The 23,163-nt window shown below is 47.1% G+C and overlaps 1 protein-coding gene across 3 annotated transcripts in view; it reads left to right on the forward strand.

Moving 5' to 3' along the window:
• The first annotated feature begins 7,088 nt into the window (after positions 1-7,088).
• Positions 7,089-23,163, forward strand: part of TBX20 (T-box transcription factor 20) — a 41,036-nt gene continuing 24,961 nt past the window's right edge. For 2 of the 3 annotated variants that reach the window (XM_082192871.1, XM_082192873.1), the window contains exons 1-3: positions 7,089-7,512; positions 15,738-15,978; positions 19,426-19,590. In XM_082192871.1, coding sequence (XP_082048997.1) covers positions 7,386-7,512; positions 15,738-15,978; positions 19,426-19,590 — 533 coding nt within the window. In that variant the 5' untranslated portion in view covers positions 7,089-7,385. Of the gene's footprint in view, positions 7,513-12,457; positions 12,635-15,737; positions 15,979-19,425; positions 19,591-23,163 lie in introns of those variants that run through there. The other variant, XM_082192872.1, reaches the window with a different exon arrangement.

The following is a 23,163-nucleotide window of genomic DNA, read 5'->3' on the forward strand; positions in this document are numbered from 1 at the left end:
GAGACTAGGGTTCAGATTCCCTTTGGGCCCTGAAGCTCAGTGGGTGATCTTGGGCCAATAACTGCCTCTCAGGGTTGTTGTGGGGGTTAAATGAAGGGGAGAACCATGTAAGACACCTTGATCAGGTGGGCTATAAAAACAAGGAAATGAAGAAAGGAATAAGTTCTAGCCAGAGTTAGAAATCCCACCAGAGATCCAGATTGAGTTCCATCACTCAAGTGTGCCTTGATCGTCTCCGTCGCCTGGCAGGTGAGTTTATCACAAAATACAGATGTCGTGTAGCAAAATAGTCTTCTGGGATTATCCCAAATCTCCGGAAGATCACTTGATACACACAGCGCAATCCTAACCATATCTCATCAGAAACAAATCCTACTGAATTCAGTGGGGGGGGGTCACTCCCAGGTAAGTGGGGTTAGGATCGCACCATTTGGTTACACTCCTGGGATTCACTGGGACTTGCTTCCCTCACTGCGAGAAGCGAGGCTACAGGGAACCAGGCAGAGGGCCTTCTCGGTAGTGGCACCCGCCCTGTGGAATGTCCTCCCATCAGATGTCAAAAAGATAAACAACTACTACCTGACATTTAGAAGACGTCTGAAGGCAACCCTGTTCAGGGAAGTTTTTAATATGTGACATTTTAATGTATTTTTAATCTTTGTTGGAAACCGCCCAGAGTGGCTGGGGAAACCCAGCCAAATGTGCGGGGTACAAATAAATTATTATTATTATTATTATTATTATTATTATTATTATTATTATTATTATTATTATTAACATGGCTAGGATCGCACTGTTCAGGAGGAATCGTCACCTCCTTAGCACCCCTGGTAATCTAGAAGACGCTTAAGGAAGCCACTGAATCCTGTGGGATTTACTTCCGAGTAATTATGGATAGATTACTATCTATCCATGTGCTAACAGTGGCTAACAGAACAGCAATAAATTGGAATAAACTGGGAATGCAGATTGACCAGGCAGTGATAGTTCTAGTGGGTCGGTTAACGCGCAGTAGTACCAAAATCCAGTTTGCAAGAAAAGGACGTGTTTGGGACCTGTCCGACCTGCAGAGAGGCGGCGCCTTACTGGCGCCTCAGCACCCCCGATTGGCTGGATTCAGGGCATGCACAGCAGCCCCAGTTCCACAAAGCACTACCAGGAACTTAAGCAACCAGGCGGCTCCAGTTGTTTCCTTAAGGGACAGGCTTTGGCAGCTAAAGGAATTTCTCTTCCCCCAGCTCCTCTCTTGGGGGGTTTTCCTGTCTATATAAGGAAGGCAAAGGGCGTCTGAAGAAAGGGAGGTCTGGGGGGTCGTGCCTCAGACCAGATTTTTAGGTGATCTGCTTATTCAGCTCTATTCAGTTCTGTGGGTCCTGTGGATCTCCCGCCCTCTTGCTCCTAACTCGACTTGAACCCGCTGAAGGAAAGGCCCGCATCACGTCCCTGGAAAGTGAAAGTCCCCTGAAAGCTGGTCAGGTTCAGTGTAGGCTAGGTTTAGCCCTGCTTTTGGACCCATTTCAAAAGCAACTCCCACGGCCCTGCTAAATGTAGAGTATGCCCCCTTACCTGGGAGTAAGGGCCTTTAAATTCAACGAGACTCATTTCTGCGGAAAGAAGCGTGCTTTAAGCCCCATCGATTTCAGATATTTACTGCTGGAGCTCGAGCTCTGCGTTCAGTAAATGTGTATAGGATTGAAGCCTTAAAGTGCGCGCTTTCCTCTTCCCATTGAAGCCAATGGAATTTGAAACGTGTGCTCAGATTTGGTGGGATCGTACTCAGGGTCGTGCTGGAAGCCAATTTCTCTGCAAGCGCACGGGTTACGCTGTTTGGGGATGGCACCATCCGGCAACCTTATAATTCGCAACGGCGCGTTTCTGAAAAGTGCGTTTCTGCTTCCGGCAGGTTCAGGTTGTTTAAGGCGAGAGTGAAAACCCCAAAGTTCCCCGAAGCGGTACCCATTTTTTAAATCAGTCCAGGGGATTTATCTTGGCCAATCCCGGAGGGAACTGAAATACATATAGCCTGAGTGTGGAACTCTTTCCTTTAAGAGACGTGCCTGGAAGCTGGCAGTTTTCTTTTTCGGGAAAAGGGGCAGTTGGATGAGTTTGGTCAAAGGTCAGTAACAACACTCTGCATATGCTCAAAGGCGATCTGCACTTTCCTAGGTCCCAGGGCTAAGAGAGCTGGCTAAACTAGATTGCAATCCAGTTCTGCTGAAGGAAAAGGAAGCTTAGCCCTCGGATCTCATTTTCCTTCCAGAACCACACCCCCCCCCATGCAATTATTTTACATTAGCAGTACTTGAGCTCTAGAAATGCAAAATGAACGAAGGCCAGGGGAGCCGGCGTGCTTTCGGGTTCAGCTTCTCACCCATTTACTTTCTCTGAGAAGTCCTAATGAACGCGGAGAGGTTTTGCTTCTGAATCGACAGGGAAAGTGACTGCCGACGTCCGCACACCTCTGGCAACAGGCTGATAATACACTTCTGTTTAGGACCGGAAGAGTTAGTTATGCATTTAAGGTCAAGCCAGATGGCTTAACTGATGTGTGGATCCGATTTATAAACACAGAATTCCAAAACTCACCAGTTCGCAAGGCTGCAACAGGGAAAACGTCTCACACTTTCCAGATACATTCCAGCGCCTGCAATTCTGGGAAGCTTTAGCGAAGGAAGACACGGGTTTCAGCTGGAGAAAGGATATCAGTTTCTGCTTATGGGGGCGGGGGCAATACGTGCCCAAGTCAGTAAAACTGAGGAATGGAAGCTGATGCGGGGTTTGGGTGATGGCACTTTCAAGAAACAACCAGCATCCTATACTGCAATTTGATAATGCAGCCTGACCTTAATCCGTTTTTACTGGGAAGCAAGTCCCACGGAGTTAAAGCAAGCCTGTTCCCCCCAAAAAAAACTGTGGAGGGGAAGGCGCTGCAGTTTAACAGTCCGATTTCGTGCTTATTTTCTCCGATGCAAGTCCCACCGAGTTCAGAGGGTCTCACTTTCCAAGAAGTGTGCATAGGATTGCACTCCGGTCCGGATTTAGGGCTGGGGTTTTACACTGTACAGTTGGACAAAGTCCTCAAATGTCGCTTAGCGCTGCGAGTGGCAGCAAGAAAACTGAGACCCTCGGCTTAACCTGGTTAGGATCGCAGCCCAAGCTGACCTCCAGGGAAAGCATATGCTGACCTGTAAAGAAAAAAGAAGAAAAAGCGCAATTTTTGTCGACCTACTTTTGAAATCATAGGTAGAGGAGACGATTTGGTCTTCCCAGAGTTAAACAGTGCATGCTCTGAAAACAAATTTAGTTTAAAAAAAAAACAAATTTAGTTTGGTGTTCAGTGCATGTTAATTAAATTTTGCAAAGGAAAAATAAACTAAACTAAAATCTTAGGATGCGAATCCTTTATACAGACGCTTTCTACCGATGGCCTTTTATAGATAGTCCCGACCCCGATCCAAATACGGTGCGTGGATATATTACAACCTATGGGACACCCAAGGAACAAATCAGAACGGTTTACGGAGCATCCGTTGAAACATGCGCATTCCTATATTAGTCGAGGGAATCGCAGGGGTGGAGTGTCACAAGAAGGCTAATTCCTCGGATTTAATCCGGTTTGGCCCAATGGACGCCCATCGGCTTCAGTCAAAAGGGACCCGCTTTCTTCGGGATTTGGATCCGGGTGTCGAAGTGACTCTGGGTCCATTTATGCATGGGGCAGCTGGGAAGGTCAATGTGGGTAAATGCAGCGCAGAGCTGTGGGTGAAAGTGAGCAGCCTTCAGGATCTCTCGCACACTGCCTGCGTGGAAGGGAGCACTGCTGCCACCTGTGGGGCTGACTGCCCGTGGGGCTGAGTTCACTGCTTACAGGCGCGTGGCGCGATCTTAAGCCTATTTAGTCGGAAGCAAACTCCCAAATAGCGCAGCGAGGGGACCGCATTGAGAAACCCTTGAACTACCACTCCAACCGGGTTTCTTTGAATAGGGGTTGGAGTGGGGGGACGGGACCTCACACTACTTATTTTCAAGTAAGCTTTCTGTGGGATTGTTCCGGAGTAAATGGCTCAAGCTTGCCCTCTCCGGCGCCGATCCAAAATACGCTGCCTTGGAAGGAAGTCTCGCTGGAAGCAAAAGCAAAACAAACCTCATTCCAAAGTAAGAAGCATATTTGAGATCGGCCGCATTATCTTAACCTCATTCCGTTAGAAAAAGACAGTACAGTGGTACCTCAGGTTAAGTACTTAATTCGTTCCGGAGGTCCGTACTTAACCTGAAACAGTTCTTAACCTGAAGCACCACTTTAGCTAATGGGGCCTCCTGCTGCCGCCGCGCCGCCGGAGGACGATTTCTGTTCTCATCCTGAAGCAAAGTTCTTAACCTGAAGCACTATTTCTGGGTTTGTGGAGTATGTAACCTGAAGCGTATGTAACCCGAGGTACCACTGTATAGACAAAGAGCGGTCTAAATTTAGTGCAAATCGGATCTCAAAAGCAGTGAAGATATTTGGGTTTTGGCTGTAAGGAATGGGAAGAGTAAATAATAACAATTTTTAAAAACCACGCGTGTTTGTATAGTGCGATTCACACACGCAGAGACACACCCATAGTTTGCAGGCAGCGGTCGGGACTAAGTCCCAGCGCCTCTTGGAACTGATTCACATAACCTTGCCATCACTTGGACCTGAATGAATGTGTATGGACCCGAGCAGGAAAGAAAAACAGGACAGCATATGCTTCGCCCACCCAAAGATTCCTGGGAGCTGCAGTTTATCCCACAGCTACAATTCCCAACATGCTGAGCAAACTATGACTCCCATGATGACTTAGGGGAAGTGCGCTTTAAATGCGCTCTTAAGTGTACAGCGTGCACACAGCCGAAGGAACAAAGCAGACACATCTGTCTCTGGTGTTAGAGCTCTGCCGGTTCATTCGCACGTGCAAGAAGCCATCAAGAGACGCGTGAACCAGCCCTTGGAGCGGAAGCTGCGTGGTTTAGTGGAAGGCAGTGTCCACAGCTAGCTGGTTACTGGAGCAGCCAGATCGCTTTAAAGGCGTTTTCTTCCCTAGGAAATGCGTTGCCAGAAAACGTCCAGCTTCCGAATCAAGGTGGTTAAAGGACAGGCGTGTCCATTTTTAGGCAGATCCGTCGCCGCGTAGGCAAAGAGAGTTCCTTAGAGTTAGGGCAGAGTAAATTCACTCTGCTGGGCTGCAGTCAGTCCCCGCTACGCCTCTGAACAAAAGGGGCGAGGGGAAATTGTGCAGCGGTTGTGGAACCGCGAAATCCCGAAGCCCCTTTGAGAACAAGCGCTCTTGCACAGGATCGGCCGGAAGACAGGACAAAGTCGCTGAAGGGCGAGAAAGAGAAAAGGATAATAATTCCTTTTGACAGTGGCGTAGCGTGGGGGGTGCAGGGGGGGCCGGCCGCACTGGGCGCAACATCTGGGGGTTAGGGTTAGGGGGCGTAAATCCACGGGTTAGGGGGCGCAAATCCACGGGTTAGGGGGCGCAAATTACTTGCCTTGCCCCGGGTACTGACAACCCACGCTACGCCACTGCCTTTTGAGAAACACCTTTAGTACAGTGGTACCTCGGGTTAAATACTTAATTCGTTCCGGAGGTCCGTTCTTAACCTGAAACTGATCTTAACCTGAAGCACCACTTTAGCTAATGGGGCCTCCCGTTGCTGCCGCCGCGCCGCCGAAGCACGATTTCTGTTCTCATCCTGAAGCAAAGTTCTTAACCTGAAGCACTATTTCTGGGTTGGCGGAGTCTGTAACCTGAAGCGTATGTAACCTGAGGTACCACTGTATAGGGAAGTGCTTGATGGAGAGCCGGTGGGAGTAAGACCGGGCTCTCCCTAAGCTGGTGAGCCGGTGTCTTGGCTGCAATTCAGTCTGCGGGCGGAGGCGCCTCCATAAGTGGGTCGGAGTAGCCAGGAGTCCCGTAGGCAGCGCTGGCTGTCAAAGCGGCAGTCAGTACAGTGGTACCTCGGGTTACAGACGCTTCAGGTTACAGACCCCCGCTAACCCAGAAATAGTACCTCGGGTTAAGAACTTTGCTTCAGGACGAGAACAGAAATCGTGCGACGGTGGCGCAGCGGGAGGCCCCATTAGCTGAAGGTTAAGAACAGTTTCAGGTTAAGAACGGACCTCCTGAACGAATTAAGTTCTTTACCCGAGGTACCACTGTACTACTTGACAGGAAGGAGGGGGAGACGTTGGGGTGCGGGGAGCAAAGAAGTCTGGGAACCAGAGATCTGGCCTTGCAGTTCTCGTCGTCTGAAACCTTTTCAGTGCAGGCAGAAGAGTCTTAGGAATGGTTAAAGGCCTCCTTAAGGACGCAGGGCAAAAGAGCATGATGTTAAGAACCTTTGTTGTGGATATATACAGGGGGTGTTTTGAGCAGGAACTCGGGGGGACTGAGTTCCCTTACCTTTAAAAAAAGTAATTTTTTTGTCCGGGGTCGGGGGCTGGAATGGATATACAATCCAATGTCTGAGCCAAAAATCCACCTATATCTGTAATGAAGTTTTGGGCATTTCTAATCCAAATCATTGTCTGCTTGAGTTTAATAATAATAAACCTTTATTGTCACTACACCACCTGTGTGCAGTAATATCACATATTACATTTAGCCACTGCTGGGGGGTGGCATTGTGACTGGGCCCATAATAAACAAACAAACAAACAAACAAACAAACTTCGTGGTGAGCAAACCATGAACGCTCGTGGAGCCAGCGAGCTGCCCGGAGATGGAGAAATCAAAACGCGTGGGCTGAAATCCAGAATAGGGGTGGTCCGATGCCCTCCATGGAGGGTCCCCGCTCCCTCCTGAAACCCCGAAAAAGGACCAGGGGGAGACCTCTCCAAACCCTGGTTTCCTCCCCAGAACTAAACTGTTGGCTTGAAAGATAAGGCAAGTTTGGAGAGACCGGCGCTTGCCCTCCCGCGCGCTCTGCCTTCCTCTCCGGTGGGATCAGCGAGGCCTGACGTGGGCAGGCTCTGATTGGCTGGCAGCCGATAGGATCTCGGCGGCCAGCGAATTAAGGCGGAGGAGGAAGGAAGGCGGATCTCGTTGCGAGCCCTCCGGCCCTGGCAGACGCCTCTTCCATCCGCACCGAAGCGCGCGCTCTCCTTCTCCCTCTCCTCCATCCAGGGAGCAGGGAAAACGATGGTCGCCGCGTAAACTGCGCCCGCGCGCTTCCCTGACCTTCCAGACTCGTCCTGGGGAGTCTGGCAAAAAGTTCTGGCCTCCCGATCTCCCAGCCCGTGGGCTCCTTCCTCCTCGCTGCTTCTCCTTTGGAGCCGTCTGGGTAGCAGGAGGGAACGGCTTGGCTCTGCGCGACCATCTGACTCTTTTGGGGGTGCCGTCCTCTGCTCCGAGACCATGGAGTACACCGCCTCCCCCAAGCCGCAGCTCTCCTCCCGGGCGAACGCCTTCTCCATCGCCGCGCTCATGTCCAGCGGGAGCTCCAAGGAGAAAGAGAGCGCCGAGAGCACCATCAAGCCTCTGGGTGAGTCTCCGGAGAAGGAGGGACGCGCCGTCGGGGGGTCCTCTTCTCCATGCCCACCTGCCCAGCCTAGAGGGGCTTCCGCCTGGGATGCTGGAGTGATCGCTTGGGGGGAATGGAGGGAGGGGGTGATCCTGTCGTAGGATCATAGAAGGGACCCCCAGGGTCATCCAAGCGAAGCCCCTGCAATGCAGGAAAAGAGACAGGTTCCTGCTTAGTTTTGCAAATGTGTTGGCAGTTTTAATGCGGCACCAAGCTCGTTGGGCCTTACTCCCTGGTAACTGTGGGGGGGGTGGCGGGGGGAAACGTTTAGAAAGGACAGCTTTCCAAAACAATAATTATTCGTGGGGTGGGAGAATGCCTTTCCTAAGTTAGACTGGATGGTTCAACTTCCCCTTCACTGGGATGTTCTCAAGGATGCCTTCCAAACGCCCAGTTGAAAGTGTTAAAAAGCAACGGAAGCGAACGCTTTTCTAAGTAGCCTGGTATACAATTAAAATACCCCTGTGTTACGACGGGGAGTTCCGTGGTTCTTTAAAGGCTGCAATTATCCGACGCATCGTTTTCCTTTTAAGAAGAAGCTGTTTTTAGAGGGGTTAGATACAGGATCTGGCCCCAGTGCCGTATCTCCGGTCAGAAATAAAAACCAGATACGATTTTGCTAAGTTGAGTTTTCTTGGACTGCTCTTCCTCTCTCCGGGCAAAAGAGGCCGTCGATCCGGAAAACAAACTTTTCATCCTAGAACTTTGGGGCGCAGCTGTAGTTGTAAAATCAGCCCAAGGACCAGCTGATTAAGTGGGAATCACTTCTCCCCAGTTTGTTCGTACACTTTTTAAACTAGGGAGAAAGAGTTGAAGGAGAGGGAGATTCAGCTAAAGTAATTACTAGCAATCAATTTTTTTTTTTTTAAAAAAAAGCCCGAAATTCTGTGAACATTTGCTGCACAGGAGACAACTGCAATCCTGTGCACATTTAGCTGGGAGCAAGTCCCAGGATCGCTGGGCAAGCACGTTTAGCTTGGTAGGATTTGCTTCAGGATGAAAATGGGCCCTCCTTTGGAAGGAGTTTGTATTCAAAATAAACTTGTCCTCTGGAATCCCTGGGATTCGTAATAGCCAAGGCTGTGATTCTGAATCTGGAAGCCATTAAAAAATAAATAAACCCGACCAATTTCAGATAAATGTATTTAGGATGAGGTGATCATAAACTAAGGAGTCTGAAAGAAATGGGATTTGCTTTCAAATACAAAGAGTCCGTTCACATCCCTTTGAAGTCGAAGGCAAAACTTCGCTGGACCTGAATTGCAATCCACAACAGGGAGCCCATATTTTTGACTGTGATCTTTAAAGCCTCTGAAGTCAATCTGCGCTATCCTGCATGGATGGACGTCGCATCCTAAAACATCTCTCCGTTGAGTAAATAAGATTTGCTTTCTGATAAACACGCCAGGACTACAGTTTCATACTCTCTAGTAAAACTTTCCACTTTGACTTGAAAATAAAGCCATTTTGATTCGTACGAGAACTTGCTTCTAATTCCAGAAGTTTAGTGCGTCAACCCAAATACCCAACCCAATTTATCCTGGCTTTTGACACTCGATGTGTACGCTTTTTAGGACCCACCTAAGTTATTTCAAACTGTTTTTAAATATTGTGTTTGAATGTTGGAACCCGCCTTTTGGGTAAAGGGCAGGTGATTAATAATGATAATGATAAGTAGTGGAGAATGTGAAAAGTTTTGTGCCTTTTGTTTTAAATAAGTTTTGTCGACTTGTATAGAACCTCAATTACAGAATTTCCTAAGAAAAGAGTAAATATGTCTCTGCTCCAAGGACGTTTCAAGGAAAATAACAAAGAATTATTGCACTTTCTTTATTTTAAGATACTATTGTGCTGATTTTGACCTTTATAGCACTTCCAGCTTTAGGTACATTATGTATTTAGATCCTTTTCTCTTACAGAAGCTTTAACAAAAAATACTTATCATAAAATCATTGCTCAGCTCTTTGTGTGGGTTTCCTTTATGGCTGTTTAAGAAACATTACCCAGAAACCCTTAACTATAAATTTTTCCACACCACTTCCCTCTGTCAGCTAGCCCACCCTTTAACCATTAATAGAAATAACGCACCTTTAGAAAACTACCTTTTTCTCTTGGTGAATAATGAAAGGAAGAGCGAGAGTTCTCTCTCTTTTTATATAATTTTAATTAAATTTTATTTTTAAAAAAATGACAAAACATCCATCTTACATATAATATATAAAAACTTCTTGGCCATCTTGGCCTGAGACTTCCCTCTTCCTCAACTAATGGTTTTCCTAATTATATTCTGATATTGCGTTTTGTTATTAGGAAGAGCGAGAGTTCTCATTGGCGTTGTTAAAAAAAGGTAATTTAAACAGACAAAACAAAAATCCGAAGGCTTTTAAGTACAAAAAAGATGCATTCAATATAAGCAAGATAATTTTATATTTTATCTTTCTGAGCTTCGGTCACAGCGAATTTGTTTCCGGTTATTTACAGCCTCTTTTTTCTGTTCCGAGTATGGACTGGCTCGTGGTTGCTTAGACTTGCCTTTGCGCCTGTTCTTAAGAAAATATTACTTCCCGCCTCCTACGGCAGTTTTTAAGTAGAAATGAGCAGAAAGATCCTGGACAGGTTGAAAGAGATTCGGTACGACCATATCCTTGAGATCTGCTAAACCGACTAAGATGATCACCAGGAGATTGGACCGTGCAGGATCTCGATTTTTGATTCGGTTTCCTTGTTTGGTCTCTTGCTGAGGAAGAAACCGGAGGCCGAGGGCACTGGGTTTTCTTTGGAGCGCGTTCCCAATCGACTTGCTGTAGACATGCCTCGCCCTCTAGCTCCCATCTGCCTTCTTCCATTGGAAGTGTAGGCCCAACTTGCCGTCTCTTCTGTTCAGCCCATTTCCCAGACTCAACCGCGGAGTCTTGCGCGCCCAGGGGCAGATTAGAGGCAGAGTCACAGATACGGCTGGCTTTGCTCGGTGGCGGATTCCGTTGCCGTGAACTGGGGGTTACACTTTGATCTAATTCGGTCCATTTAATCCCAATGGGACAGCTATCTGGGAAATCCATTATTATGCGTTGGAGCTAGGAGTCACTGTTGAACGTGTGAGACGCAACTTGATTGTGCTCGCGCCATACACTTAAAGCACCCCCCCCCATTAATCCTGAGAACCACAGTTTGCTGGGAACTGCAGTTCTGGGTGGTGGTAAACTACAGTTCACATGATTCTTGGCAGCGGGTGCTTTAAAATGCGCTTAAGGGTTACACCAGGACTGAGAGCGAAGGCTTAGAACTTCCCTCGAGTGTCTTTGGCATATATTATCTGAATTAAAAATCGCTAGATCTCCGTGGGAGAGAGTTATGGGGTATTTTGTGCCACTAGTTTACTCAACTAAAAACTGGCTTTCTAGAGGAAGTCCCGTTGACATAAGTAAGAGCGTGACAAAACCATTGAACAACAAAAACCTGACAGAGGTTCCTGCTAAAATCCCAACAAAACGAGTGCTCTCTTCTTTTCATAGTACTTTTATTTATACATTTATCAAAAATTTGTGTAACCCGCCTTCCATCATACAGATACCAGGGCGGGGTACGGAACGCAAAACCAAACAATTGCCACAAAGCCTCCACTGCGCTTAAGTCCCTTGCTGGGAGGTGAGATATTTTAAATGAAGAGTTTGAGATTTCTGGAGGGTGCGATCCTGTGTGGATGCGTTTATACACCCTGGATCGAGGGAGGCGCAGTGATTTCCGTGCAGACTGTTAGAAGTCAGTGAACTTCATCCCAAGGAAAGCCACAACCCACCTGAGCGTTTCTCCCTAAATAAACCCCATTTCAAAGGAGCGAGACTGCGTAAAAGCAGAGTTCATTAATTTCAATGGTGTGTGAAACTACTGGTCAGTTTGCGCCCTGCGGGGAACCTCGGAAGAGTGTTAGGAACAGAGACGTTTTGTCCACCCCCAAGTCTGGATGCATATGTCATCCTTAGTTATGTCCCTTTCCAAACCGTAATTATTTTAATACCCCACTCAGCTCCGAAGTTTACACTGGATCAGTGAGTTGGGCAACCCAGCCGCGAAGTTATTTGGATTTGAGCGCACCCTGACTTTGAATAAAGCCCGAGGTTTTACATCTGTCCGATCCCTCTGAAGCTGAAATATTGATCCTGAATAAAGGGGTCGAGAATCAGGCTGCTTCTTCCCACCCCTTCTTGACTTTATTCCAAGGTTACAACACAGCTTTGCCCACTGCCATAATATCACAGAATGATCATTCCAATCCTCAATCCCACACCACTGTCAGGATCAGGCTTCGAACCTGCCTTATGGGACATGGACTGTACAGGACGATTAGATCTGCTTCGTTATTGGAAGTAGATCCCACTGAATTGAATGGGGTTTTCGCTTGGGATCGCAGCGCACATCTTACGTGCTCCAAACCTGCGCATATTTCCTTGGGAAGGAAATCTCAGCCGTTTTTAACATCTCAGGGAGTCGCAACCTTTCAACTGGGCTAGTCCGGTTGGAAACGTGTATCTGACCAATTGGTGGTGTGTGATTTCTGGCATTTAGTGGGTGAAATGCTTTGGATCAGTCTTCGGCTGGTGCGACCCCAAATCTTGGCACAGGATGCGTCCTGTGAGTTGGTTAGGAATGGGCCGCCGGAGTCGCTGGTCCGATCCTGCCCATCTGGGACCAGTTCTATTTTGGGTTTCCCTTCCATAGCGCGCCGCTCGCTTCCGACGCCAGCTGGATAAAGTCTCCCTCCACCGCCAACCACCACGAAGCCCCTCAAGTGGTTTCTTTATTTAAGGGCGGCGATAATCAGGGCATTTAGACAGGCTCCCTGCCTTCAAAGTAACTGGGCCCTTATCAGTTGGCTTCGAACAGCGCCGAGGCGCGCGACCCAGCAGGGGAAGCTCTCCTGCGCAAGCCTCCTGAGCACATTCGAGAAAATTTTCCCGGTGGATGCTGGCCCCTGAACTGGATTTAACAAGCAGCTGCTAAGAGGGGGCCCAGGGCTTTACAATGCAATCAAATTTAAGCCTACTCAGAAGTAAGCCCCTCCGAGTTCAGTGGGGCTTACTCCCAGGTAAGTGGACGTAGGGTTACATCCTGAGAGTTTTAGAATTAAGAGTCCTATATCTGGTTTTAGCTAAAGCACAATCTAGCCTCTCTCGCCTCCATCCCGACTGCGCACAAACCACTAGATCCCGATTTTCTGGATACAGCTGGGGCGTTAGGGGGATCTCTGACTTACTTTCTCCAGCTGGATCCGTTTCCTTCGCATTTCGGCTCTAGTTTCTGGCACTTGAACTCTAGACTTGTGCGGAAGGTGAGGCGTGCTCACGATGCCCACATCTGATAGCGCCCCGCGGAGAGTTACAACGCCAGGAGGTCAAGCGATGACTTTATTTCCCGCTCGGTCCCCTCGCCTGATGAAAATGGGGGTTTCTTTGGAAACAGCCTCTCTCCAGGCGGAGGGACTGGAGAAAGAAATCCAATCAGAAGAACTTGTCTTCTGGAAGATTGATCGGGACGATCAGAAGCCGCAGGGTGTTTGGAGGCGGTTTCCCCTCTAGACTTGGGAAGGTTCCCAAATCTGTGGTCCTTTTCCCTACCTATATCTTAATATTTATGTGCTGCTTCTCCATCAAGTTCTAGCCCCCCCCCCAAAAAAATCGCTTTTATCCTCGCTACAATCCTGTGAGGTAAGTTAAACTGAGATGTAAGTACCGGCCCAACGCCACGCAACCTGGTCCCAGCATGACACTCCAAGCATAGGTGCCAACTCCCTGGGGCTCTGGGTGCCCGAGCACCCACAAAATTCCCCATGAAGGGGCTGGGCGGGGACCCACAAATGTCCATGCCAGCACCATGCATGCTGCCTGATATCCACGGCCCTGGGCGCCCACGGTCACAGGAGCAAGTTGGCACTCCTGACTCCAAGAATTCATTTCACTGGTAATCATTTAATTTCAGTTACCCTTTGCAGGTAGAAGCAAGCCACAATAGAGAGATGCTCTACCTATTCTATGTAGTTCTTTTGTTGATCACAAGTTGGGGCAGGATCCAGCCGAGAAGCGCGAACCTAAACATGTTTATTCACAGAAGGCTCAGCGAGAGCTACTCCAAGGAGAATGTCCAGCCCCTCGTGAAATCCCCTACACGTTTAGTCGGAGGTAAATCCTATTAAGTTCAATGGGGCTTATTCCCAGGTAAGTGTGCCTGGGATTTCAGGCTCAAGGTGCGATCCTAGGCTTGGTCTCACAGAATGCAACGAGGCTTACTCCCACGGAGATGCTAAAGGATTAGCAGCCTGCGCCTTCTATTGAAATCCAAGGAAAGCAGTAACAGTGCTTTGAATTTTGGAAAGGTTAGCTGGGCTTTTGGTGTTCCACCCGTTGTTTGCATCCAGATGCAAGTCTTGTACCTATTTTCTTGGGAGGAAGCCCAACGGATCTCCTTCCGAGTAGACTTGCATAGGAATGCGCTGTCGGTTGGGGAAGGGGGGGGCGGGAAAGCAGTTTAAACTCATCCTGAATAAATAGAAAAACGCCTACGGAGTTCAGAGGTACTTCCTTTCTTCCAAGTAAGCAGGGTCGTTAAAAAATAAATACGTAAATTACACCCCCCCAAAAAAAAGATCCGCGTCTTTGATTGCAAATCATCATCTTCCTTTCGCTTGGTATCATCTACACAAGTTTTTTGAGCTAAAATCTTTCTGGTCGGGTTGTACGGTAAATAATGTTTTCAAGGACGTAGCTTTGTGCCACACTTCGAGGTGCTAGGCATCAGTGAGGAGGCAAACCTCTAAATCTTTAGGTGGAAAGTGAAAGTTCACGTGACAATGCTTCAAGATCAATAAATAAACACAGTGGCGTAGCGTGGGGGGGTGCAGGGGGGCCGGGCGCACCGGGCGCAACATCTGGGGGTTAGGGTTAGGGGGCGCAAATCCACGGGTTAGGGGGCGCAAATTACTTGCCTTGCCCCGGGTGCTGACAACCCACGCTACGCTACTGAATAAACATACACTGCGAAGCGGAATGCCAGAGCAAGTCTGGAAGGTTGACGCGCTAGTTTTTTATTTGCAGGGTTGTTTTTAAATGAAGAGCATTCATTCATTCATTCATTGAGGTGAACCCCGAGCACAAGCCTGAAGTAGAGAGAAATGTAGGCTTGGTGGGGGAAAGGAAAATTGGGGGAAATAATTTTCCGTTCCCTCCCCACTCCTTGTTTCCGAAAAAATGGGAGTGAGAACGGGACGTAAAATTTGATTTCCACCGCTTGTCTACTCTGCAGTTGTTCAGAAACTAATAAGTGGGAGGAACGGACAAACTGGGGGGGACAACCCAACTCCCGCCCGCAATCTTTTTCGTTTTCTCCCAGGCCTTCCCATCTAAAGTGAAGCGGATGAAACACCGGTTTCTTGCCGCAGAAAGCAAGTGGCCAGCGTTCTTGCAAAACATTGTCCATGGCGCGCTTCGAGAGTGGGCAAAGCCGTCTCGGGGCGGCGTCTGCACTCGTCTGCGAGGCAACCAACAAGTTCTCTCTTCCCCGTTCTCTCTTCTGAAATCTTGAGGACAAGACGCGATGGAAATCAGGAGGTGGCGGCAGTGGAGAAAGCTCTCCAGACGCAACACTTTCGCTGCGCTTTGATTGCTTTTACCTGCCAATTGCGGTGACTGTATGTAGCCGGCTTCCTGCCTAAAAGTGCCCGAACGCCTCTGCTGTTGCTGTGCGTAAAACGCAGGGCGGCAGGGAATTTAAACACCGTATCCTCTGCCGCTTGAGAAATTCAGGGGGCTTAAAGTCGCGGGATCCTGGCCGCAGTTTTCAAGGCTCCGCTTTCCCAAAGGGGCCGTAAGTTCATATGGGTGAGGGAAGAGACAGGCAGACGGAAAAGAGACCCCCAGATAGTCTTGGATCGGCAATAGCCACGACGATCTCTCCAATTTCGTGCGCGTCGGTTTCATTTGCTGGAGTTTAGGACCTGCGGGCGCATCGGTTCCCCTCCTGGTTATTATTGGCTTTCTGCTGGAATTCTTCCTAGTGTTTGTCAGGTCCACCTCTCTGCTCCTCCTGGCAGCAGGCTGACTTGCTTTCCCATTTTTGCTCTGCTGTGGTGACTCGATTATTCACCAGGAGCAGCGATCTCACTCCGTCGTCGCCCTTTCTCTCTGTCCCATTTGCAGAGCAATTCGTGGAGAAGTCGTCTTGCTCCCAAACGCTCGGCGACTTGCCCGCTTTGGAAGCGCCGCCGGGGGATTTCGGCAGCGCCAGCCCCTCTTCCCTGTGCACCGAGCCCCTCATTCCCACCACCCCCATCATTCCCAGCGAGGAGATGGCCAAGATCTCCTGCAGCCTGGAGACCAAGGACCTCTGGGACAAATTCCACGACCTCGGCACCGAGATGATCATCACAAAATCGGGGAGGTAAGGCTATACCTTCAAAGAAATCGGTTATATTTTGGCACCACAATCCACAGCTGGACAGTGCCTTCGTTAGGACTAACCAAAAACGTCACAAAATAGTGACGAGCTTTGGTTGGTGGTCCTAAGCAAGGCATCAGCTGCGTGTGAGATTTGGGGAAGATGTTGCTTCAGCACAACTGCTTTTGCTTATTTGTTGTGCAGAATTACAATGGAGCAACTGAAAGGAAAGAGGGGTGAGAATAGAAGTGCCCAGGGCAAAAAAAGTTGACTCAAAAGTCTGGGAAAGGGGTAGTTTATCACCAGCCAGCGTGCAGAGCTGTGGATTTACCCAGCCCACGCTTCAGGCATCTGGATTGTGCTAGAAAAGCTTCCTTTACGCAGAAAAAGGTGCTGATCTGCTCCTCTCCGCTTCCACGCCTCATTGCTAAAAATACTGAGTTTGAGGTGTTGTCAGATGACATGAAGGTTCTTGTCCTCTTTTTTCCTTTTTGATCTGTGATGGCTGTTTAACACAGGCATGTCATGGGTTGGATGTTGGTGTCTCCAAGTGAAGGGCCTGCCTTGTGTATCAGCCACTGTAACATTAGACCACTTGAAGTATTTGCTTGTAGTCTGCACCTAAAGGTTATTAATATCAGAGTAATAGTTAGAATGAGAATGTTATGCTTCCTTTCATTTTGACGTGAGGGAAGAGCTGTAGAATACCAACTATACAAACTGCTGCAGTGCAAAAACCAGCTTTGGGATATTGTCTGGACCTGTTTGTTTCATTTTGCTTTAGGCTGCAATCCTGCACCCACTTACTTGGGAGTAAATCCTATTGAACGCAATGGTACTTACTTCTAAGTAGCATTACATTGTAGTGCATGAGCAGTACTTGAGAAGCTTAGGATGGAGTAAAAAAATGTGTGCCCTCAGTTGAAATCTGTAAAATAACCAGTAATTCCCCCCCCCCAACAAACCTACATTAATATAATTTATGGATTAATGCTATTTTCGGAAGGGTCACCAAATCAGTCTGTTGTAGCAGAAACAAAAACAGAAAAGGCTTGCAGCACCTTAAAGATGACCTCAGTTTACTGTGACGTGAGCTTTTGGGGACTAAAGTTCACTTTGTGCAGTATATGAATCCGCCTCTACAGCTAATAAGCAGAGCACCCCATCCATAATAGGCATAAAATGGATATGTATTCAAGGAACTTTGTAACACTGGAATCTGCCTATTATGAAATCAGACCATTGGCCCATCCAGCTCAGTGCTGCCTACATCGACTGGCAGCTGCTCTCTAGGTTTCAGGCAGGGGTTCCATCCAGTCCCACATGGAGATGTTAGGATATTGAATCTTGGACCTTGTGCACTCAAAGGAGATGCTCACCCTCATTTCTTCCTTGTTTTCATTTCTGCTAATAATTTGCACATTCCACACACCCCATATAAAAATAATTAAATTACAAAATTTCCTTAAGCCAAAACCCATGGCTTAAAAAGGGGGAGATTGTAGGTTTGTAGTAGTTGTTTGTTTTAAAAGCTTTTCTTAGTTACCCCATTCTTAGGGTCCTTTGCAGAAGTCCCACCCAGATCTAAAAGCTCTAGGGTTAATCAGACTTGGGAAAGCCTGTCTGAGGATTTAGGATTCTGGTTTCATTCTTCTCACAAACACTCAAAAGTGAGTTTCCTCCCTCTTCCTGGGCCTTTCCAGATTACAGTACAGTTTCCTTAAGGCTATTTTACACAAAGGAAATCTGGATTTACCACAGGCCTATACAAAACTCAGCCGGGCTCTAAAACCAAGCTCATCTCCTTTGGCATGATACAAGTGTTGACGTACGCATATTTATCCCACTATATACTTAAAATATAACTTGCTCTCTCAATGAAAGCAGTATATATGAAGGCAGTGGTGGGAATTTTGCACTTTCCCATTGACAAAATATTGTTCCATAAGCGCTGGGAAAATGCCATTGTCACAACAGGAACTTTGAAAAGAGCTGTCACGATCCCATGCAACTCTTGAGCAACAACTCTGAGTTTACCATGCTATTTCATCTTTTTAGAACTATAATGTTTTAAGTGTTTACCCAGAAGGAAGCTCCAGTAAGCTCAGTGGGGTTTCCTCCCCAAAAGTTGCAGCTAAGAGCTACAAATGGTGCCTGTGAAATCACTAGCAAGTGATACAACCCCTCTTCCACGCTGCATAATTTTGTTATATTTGACAGGTTCTTTTTGTTTAGTTCATTAGACTGCTGCTTAATTGTCCCACTTAATATGGGAGCGCTTAAACAATTTGACACCTGCAAGGCTGCTTTTTTTACAATACCACAATTTCATGCCATTTCATGTGGAAAGGAGGGATATAAATTGGAAACACATAGCTAAAATTCCCCTTGATTTTTTTAAAAAGTTAGCTCTTAGGAAATGGCACGCACATTTTATTTTTTAAAAAACAGATCACCTTTCATCCTGACTGGTTCCTGGGCAGATGACAGATACAATGCTATTACATTTATCAACACCATAATATTCTTCATAACAATATACAGTGGTACCTTGGGTTACAGATGCTTCAGGTTACAGACGCTTCAGGTTACAGACTCCACTAACCCAGAAATAGTACCTCGGGTTAAGAACTTTGCTTCAGGATGAGAACAGAAATCGTGCTCTCGCGGCGCAGCAGCAGCAGGAGGCCCCATTAGCTAAAGTGGTGCTTCAGGTTAAGAACAGTTTCAGGTTAAGAATGGACCTCCGGAATGAATTAAGTTCTTAACCAGAGGTACCACTGTATTTACTTTGGATATGATGCAGAATGGAAGTATGACCGACTTTTAATTCGGCAACACATCTAAAAACCTGGAGGCATATGTATTTTCCCATTCTCTAGGTTAGGATGTGCAGTGAGATGCCTCAACTCGCAAGCTTGCTGTCATATCCAAAGCCACGACTGCTGTTTATTATACTAATTTTCGCTCTTCTCCCGCATAGCCTCCATTCTGCTTGTTGCTTCCTTGCCATATTTCCCCCACTGAGCTCCACATGACCAGAGGATTCCATTCCATTGTGTTCCTACAGATCTACAGTTGCATTCTTTACACCTCCTTCCGCTTGCAGCCTTAGGCTTGCTCACCCTGCACTGGAAGGGACATGACAAGTCTTCTTACACGACTCTCTTTCTTTAACTGCCTGGGAGCTGCATGTGGCTGTCAAGCTGCAGTTTAAAATACATTTTAAATGTTTAAAACGCAGAGCGGCTTCAGTCAATGTATATTTGTAGGGAGATATGGATTGTTTTAAATATCCCCAAACAAAGATATACAGAAAATGCTTGGAATTTCCCTGTCTCTCTGGTAGGCTAGGCTTATAATGTCTGTTTCTGATCAGTTTCAAAGGGGCTGTTTTCTCTGGTCCCTTATTTATATATTCATCATCTTGTTTGCTTCTGTCTGCTTCAGAAGAATGTTCCCGACCATTAGGGTTTCCTTTTCGGGCGTGGACCCGGAAGCCAAGTTCATTGTGCTGATGGATATCGTTCCAGTGGACAATAAGCGATACCGATATGCCTACCACAGGTCCTCCTGGCTGGTTGCTGGCAAAGCGGACCCTCCTCTGCCTGCAAGGTCAGTTCATGTGCAAGTCATATCCATTACACACACCCCTCAAATCTCTGCTGTGAATCCTCAGTGTTGCTTTGTAAATACTGGGGCCAGACCAAGAACTGACAACTGCAGAAACCAATGGTCAGGAATACAAAATCCTTGATAGGAGTCAAAAGTTCTGTCCATTCCAAAGGTGGGCAATCTGAAGTCTTATGGCTGCATTTGGCCCTTTGGTCTAACATTATGTGGCCCTTGGTTCAATTTTATGCAAGTAGCAAGGAGGAAGAAAACTGGAAGGAAAGGGGGTGGGAGAAGAGGAGGTGGTTCCATCTACTTTTGGCCCCAGGCCATGCCCCCTTTTGACTCCTGTTCCACACACCACTGTTTTGCAGCCCTTGACAGATTACTTCCAAGGAAATTTCCCCAAGGGTTGTCCATCCCTGCTGTATTGTTGAGCTTTTTTATAGGACCCCCCCCCCCAATTTTGAGCAGTGTATGGCAGTGTGCATGATCCAGCTAGATGCAAGCAGATTTTAAAAGGAGAGTTGCACACTGCCCCCCACAAATCCTAGGTGCAATCTAATCAAAGTAAAAACAGGTTTTATTAACGTTGGCTTAATCATGCCCAGAGATCTTAAGAATTTGCTACCCTCCCCTCCCCAAAAAACCTTGCAAAAGTTTTAGTGCCAAACAGTTTAAATGGCACTTTAAACTGAAAGTATTGTAGCAAGAAGGAAATAATGTATATATTATACATTATTTCCTTCTTGCTACAATACTTTCCACTCTTTAACTTCAAAAAAAAATCCAGGCATGTTTGGCCAAGTGCAAGTCAAAAATATTAGATTACAGCTTGATTCATGCAATTACATTATTTTTTCAACTGAAGACTAAACCATGGGTCATGTTTATGCACTGCAGTCAATTAATTGTCGACTTGCTCTGCAAGTCAAGGGGACACGATCCCTTTTTCAGTTTAAACGTTCAGTTTTTTCAGCTTCTGTAGCCACAGAACTTCTGAATAATAAATGGTGTGTGTGTGTGTGTGTGTGTGAGAGAGAGAGAGAGAGAGAGAGAGAGAGAGAATATATCTAGGAATGACTGAGCGCCCCTTGGCTCAGTCTGCAATCCGACTCAGTAAGCCAAGCCATTCCACTCTCGGGAAAGCTGCTGCCCCAAGCACAACTCTAAATTCAGACCCCCTTCATGTTCCCCATGATGTTTCAAAATGCACATTGAGATCCAAATCTCTTTCCCCAACTCCTGCAATATTCCAAATCCAATGAACCATTTCTTCCCTTCTCCTAAACTTGCCTGCTGCCAGAGCTGTGCTGACATGGGTGCTATCTCACTTGGAGGCCTCCATGGAAGGTAAATAAGGTAAAGGGACCCCTGACCATTAGGTCCAGTTGTGGCCAACTCTGGGGTTGCGGCGCTCATATCGCTTTATTGGCCGAGGGAGCCGGCGTACAGCTTCCGGGTCATGTGGCCAGCATGAGTAAGCCGCTTCTGGCAAACCAGAGCAGCGCACAGAAACACCCTTTACCTTCCCGTCGGAGGGGTACCTATTTATCTACTTGCACTTTGACGTGCTTTCGACCTGCTAGGTGGGCAGGAGCTGGGACCGAGCAACGGGAGCTCACCCCGTCACAGGGATTCGAACCACCGACCTTCTGATCGGCAAGCCCTAGGCTCTGTGGTTTAACCCACAGCGCCACCCGCATCCCATGGAAAGCCTTCCTCTATTTCCATGGCACCTGAGATGCTTCAGTGTAGTTCTCCAAGGCAACTGAGTCCTTAAACTTTGGACAGTAGGTGGCTGGGAGAATGTTGTTTCTCTGATGCCTGTCAGTGAGGCATTCAAGGCCCCAGAGGTTTCACACTGAAGCTCCAAATGAGACCTCTTCATTACCACAACTGCTCCAAAATGGTGTCTGGTACTTCCTAGAATGGTTTGTCTAGGGCAGGGTCAGGTGATGTGATGATCCTTTCCCCAAGATGTTGTTGGGCTATGACTCCAGTCCTCCATGACCACTGGTGGTGTTGGCTGGGATGGTGGGTGGTCGAATCCAGCAGCGCTGGCCACCTCCTGGACTGATGTCATCCTTCACAAGATGCAGCACAGAGTGAAATGAGTCAATCTGGCTGAAAAACAACCTCCTCATCCCACCAAATTATGAGATATGATGGACGGTTACCTTACACAGGGGTTTCTCAGTGGTGGCCCTCAGAATTTGGAATGGCTTCCTGATGGAGAATTTGGCTGGCAGGCAGTAAAGACAACTTTATCCACATCAAAGCTTTTTCCTATGGGGGAAAAATATATCAAAACAATTTCTCTAACTGTCCAGATGTGGATAAACTTTGTTCAGAAATAGGACCTTCACTATGCAGTCTATACATGTCTACTCAGAAGTAAGTCCCACTAAGTTCACCTGGTATAGGACTGTGGTCTCAGGCAGTCTCCTTCAACTGATGCTTTTGTCTATTGTATTATGAGGAATTTTTTGGCAGATTAAGCTGAAACTCTCAATGGCAAAAACTTTAAGCATGTTGGCAATCGAATATTGATTAAGTTCCAGGGGTTTTAAGTTCATTTTTTCAGGGATCACTATTTGAAGACTGAACCCACATGTGTGTGTGTGTATGTTTAAGTGTTGAAGATAGAAATATATCTGTTGCGTGCTTCGCGAGGTTGAGTCAAATGAAGTTAACTTGTTGATGTCGAAAAGATCTATCCATACGTTTACTTACATAGGTGATTCTCAAGAGAAAGGGGGGGCGCGGGGGAAGGAATCCCTGCCGTAGGTAAGCCTTGGTGACATCCATACCCTCAGGCTCCCCCCCCCATCATTTTTGTAGAGAAATAACTTTCAGCACCACAACTGCTGAGACCGATATTAACGAGGATTAGCCAATATCATTTGAAAGCATTTCCATTCATAAACCTTCACTGCGGATGACCATTAAATCCTCCTTTTCCTGCTGTCAGCGTGCAAAGTGGCTCTCCCTCCCTGGCGCTGTGAATGGAAGGAGCAAAATTCTTTTGGAAAAATCTATTGTGAAACTTTCCGCGGGTCCCCAGTCCCAGAATACGACTAGCTTATATGGCTTTAGGAACCAGACCAAACCTTTGAAAGACATACCTGTCTTATGAGTTCTAGCTTGTAGCTTAAATATTCTGCTTGTCTTTTCTTCCTTTGGGGTTTTCTGTTTTGTTTCTTTAACATTGGTACAGAGTGTTGATTAGTTTCCTTGACAATGCAAGCCACCTTGTGCTTTTAACTCCTTGCTGACTAAGCCAAGATCCACCACAGGGCAAAAAAATAACTTGTTGCTCAGTGGTAGGTAAAAGTACAATTGGTTTCTTGATTATGTGCTGGATAGTGGGCGGTATTCAACAGAGTTTTACTCAGAGAACACCTATTAAAAATAATAGACAAGACTAAAGTCCTGTCTGCACCATACATTTAAACAAACAGGGCCTTCCGCAAAGAATCTTGGGGACCACAGTTTGTTAAGGGTGTTGAGAATTGTTAGGGGACCCCTGTTCCACTCTCAGAGCTACAATTGCCAGGGTGGTTTAACAACCAA

The sequence above is a fragment of the Podarcis vaucheri genome (assembly GCF_965113315.1).
Source record: "Podarcis vaucheri genome assembly, chromosome: 12".
NCBI classification, from domain to species: domain Eukaryota; kingdom Metazoa; phylum Chordata; class Lepidosauria; order Squamata; family Lacertidae; genus Podarcis; species Podarcis vaucheri.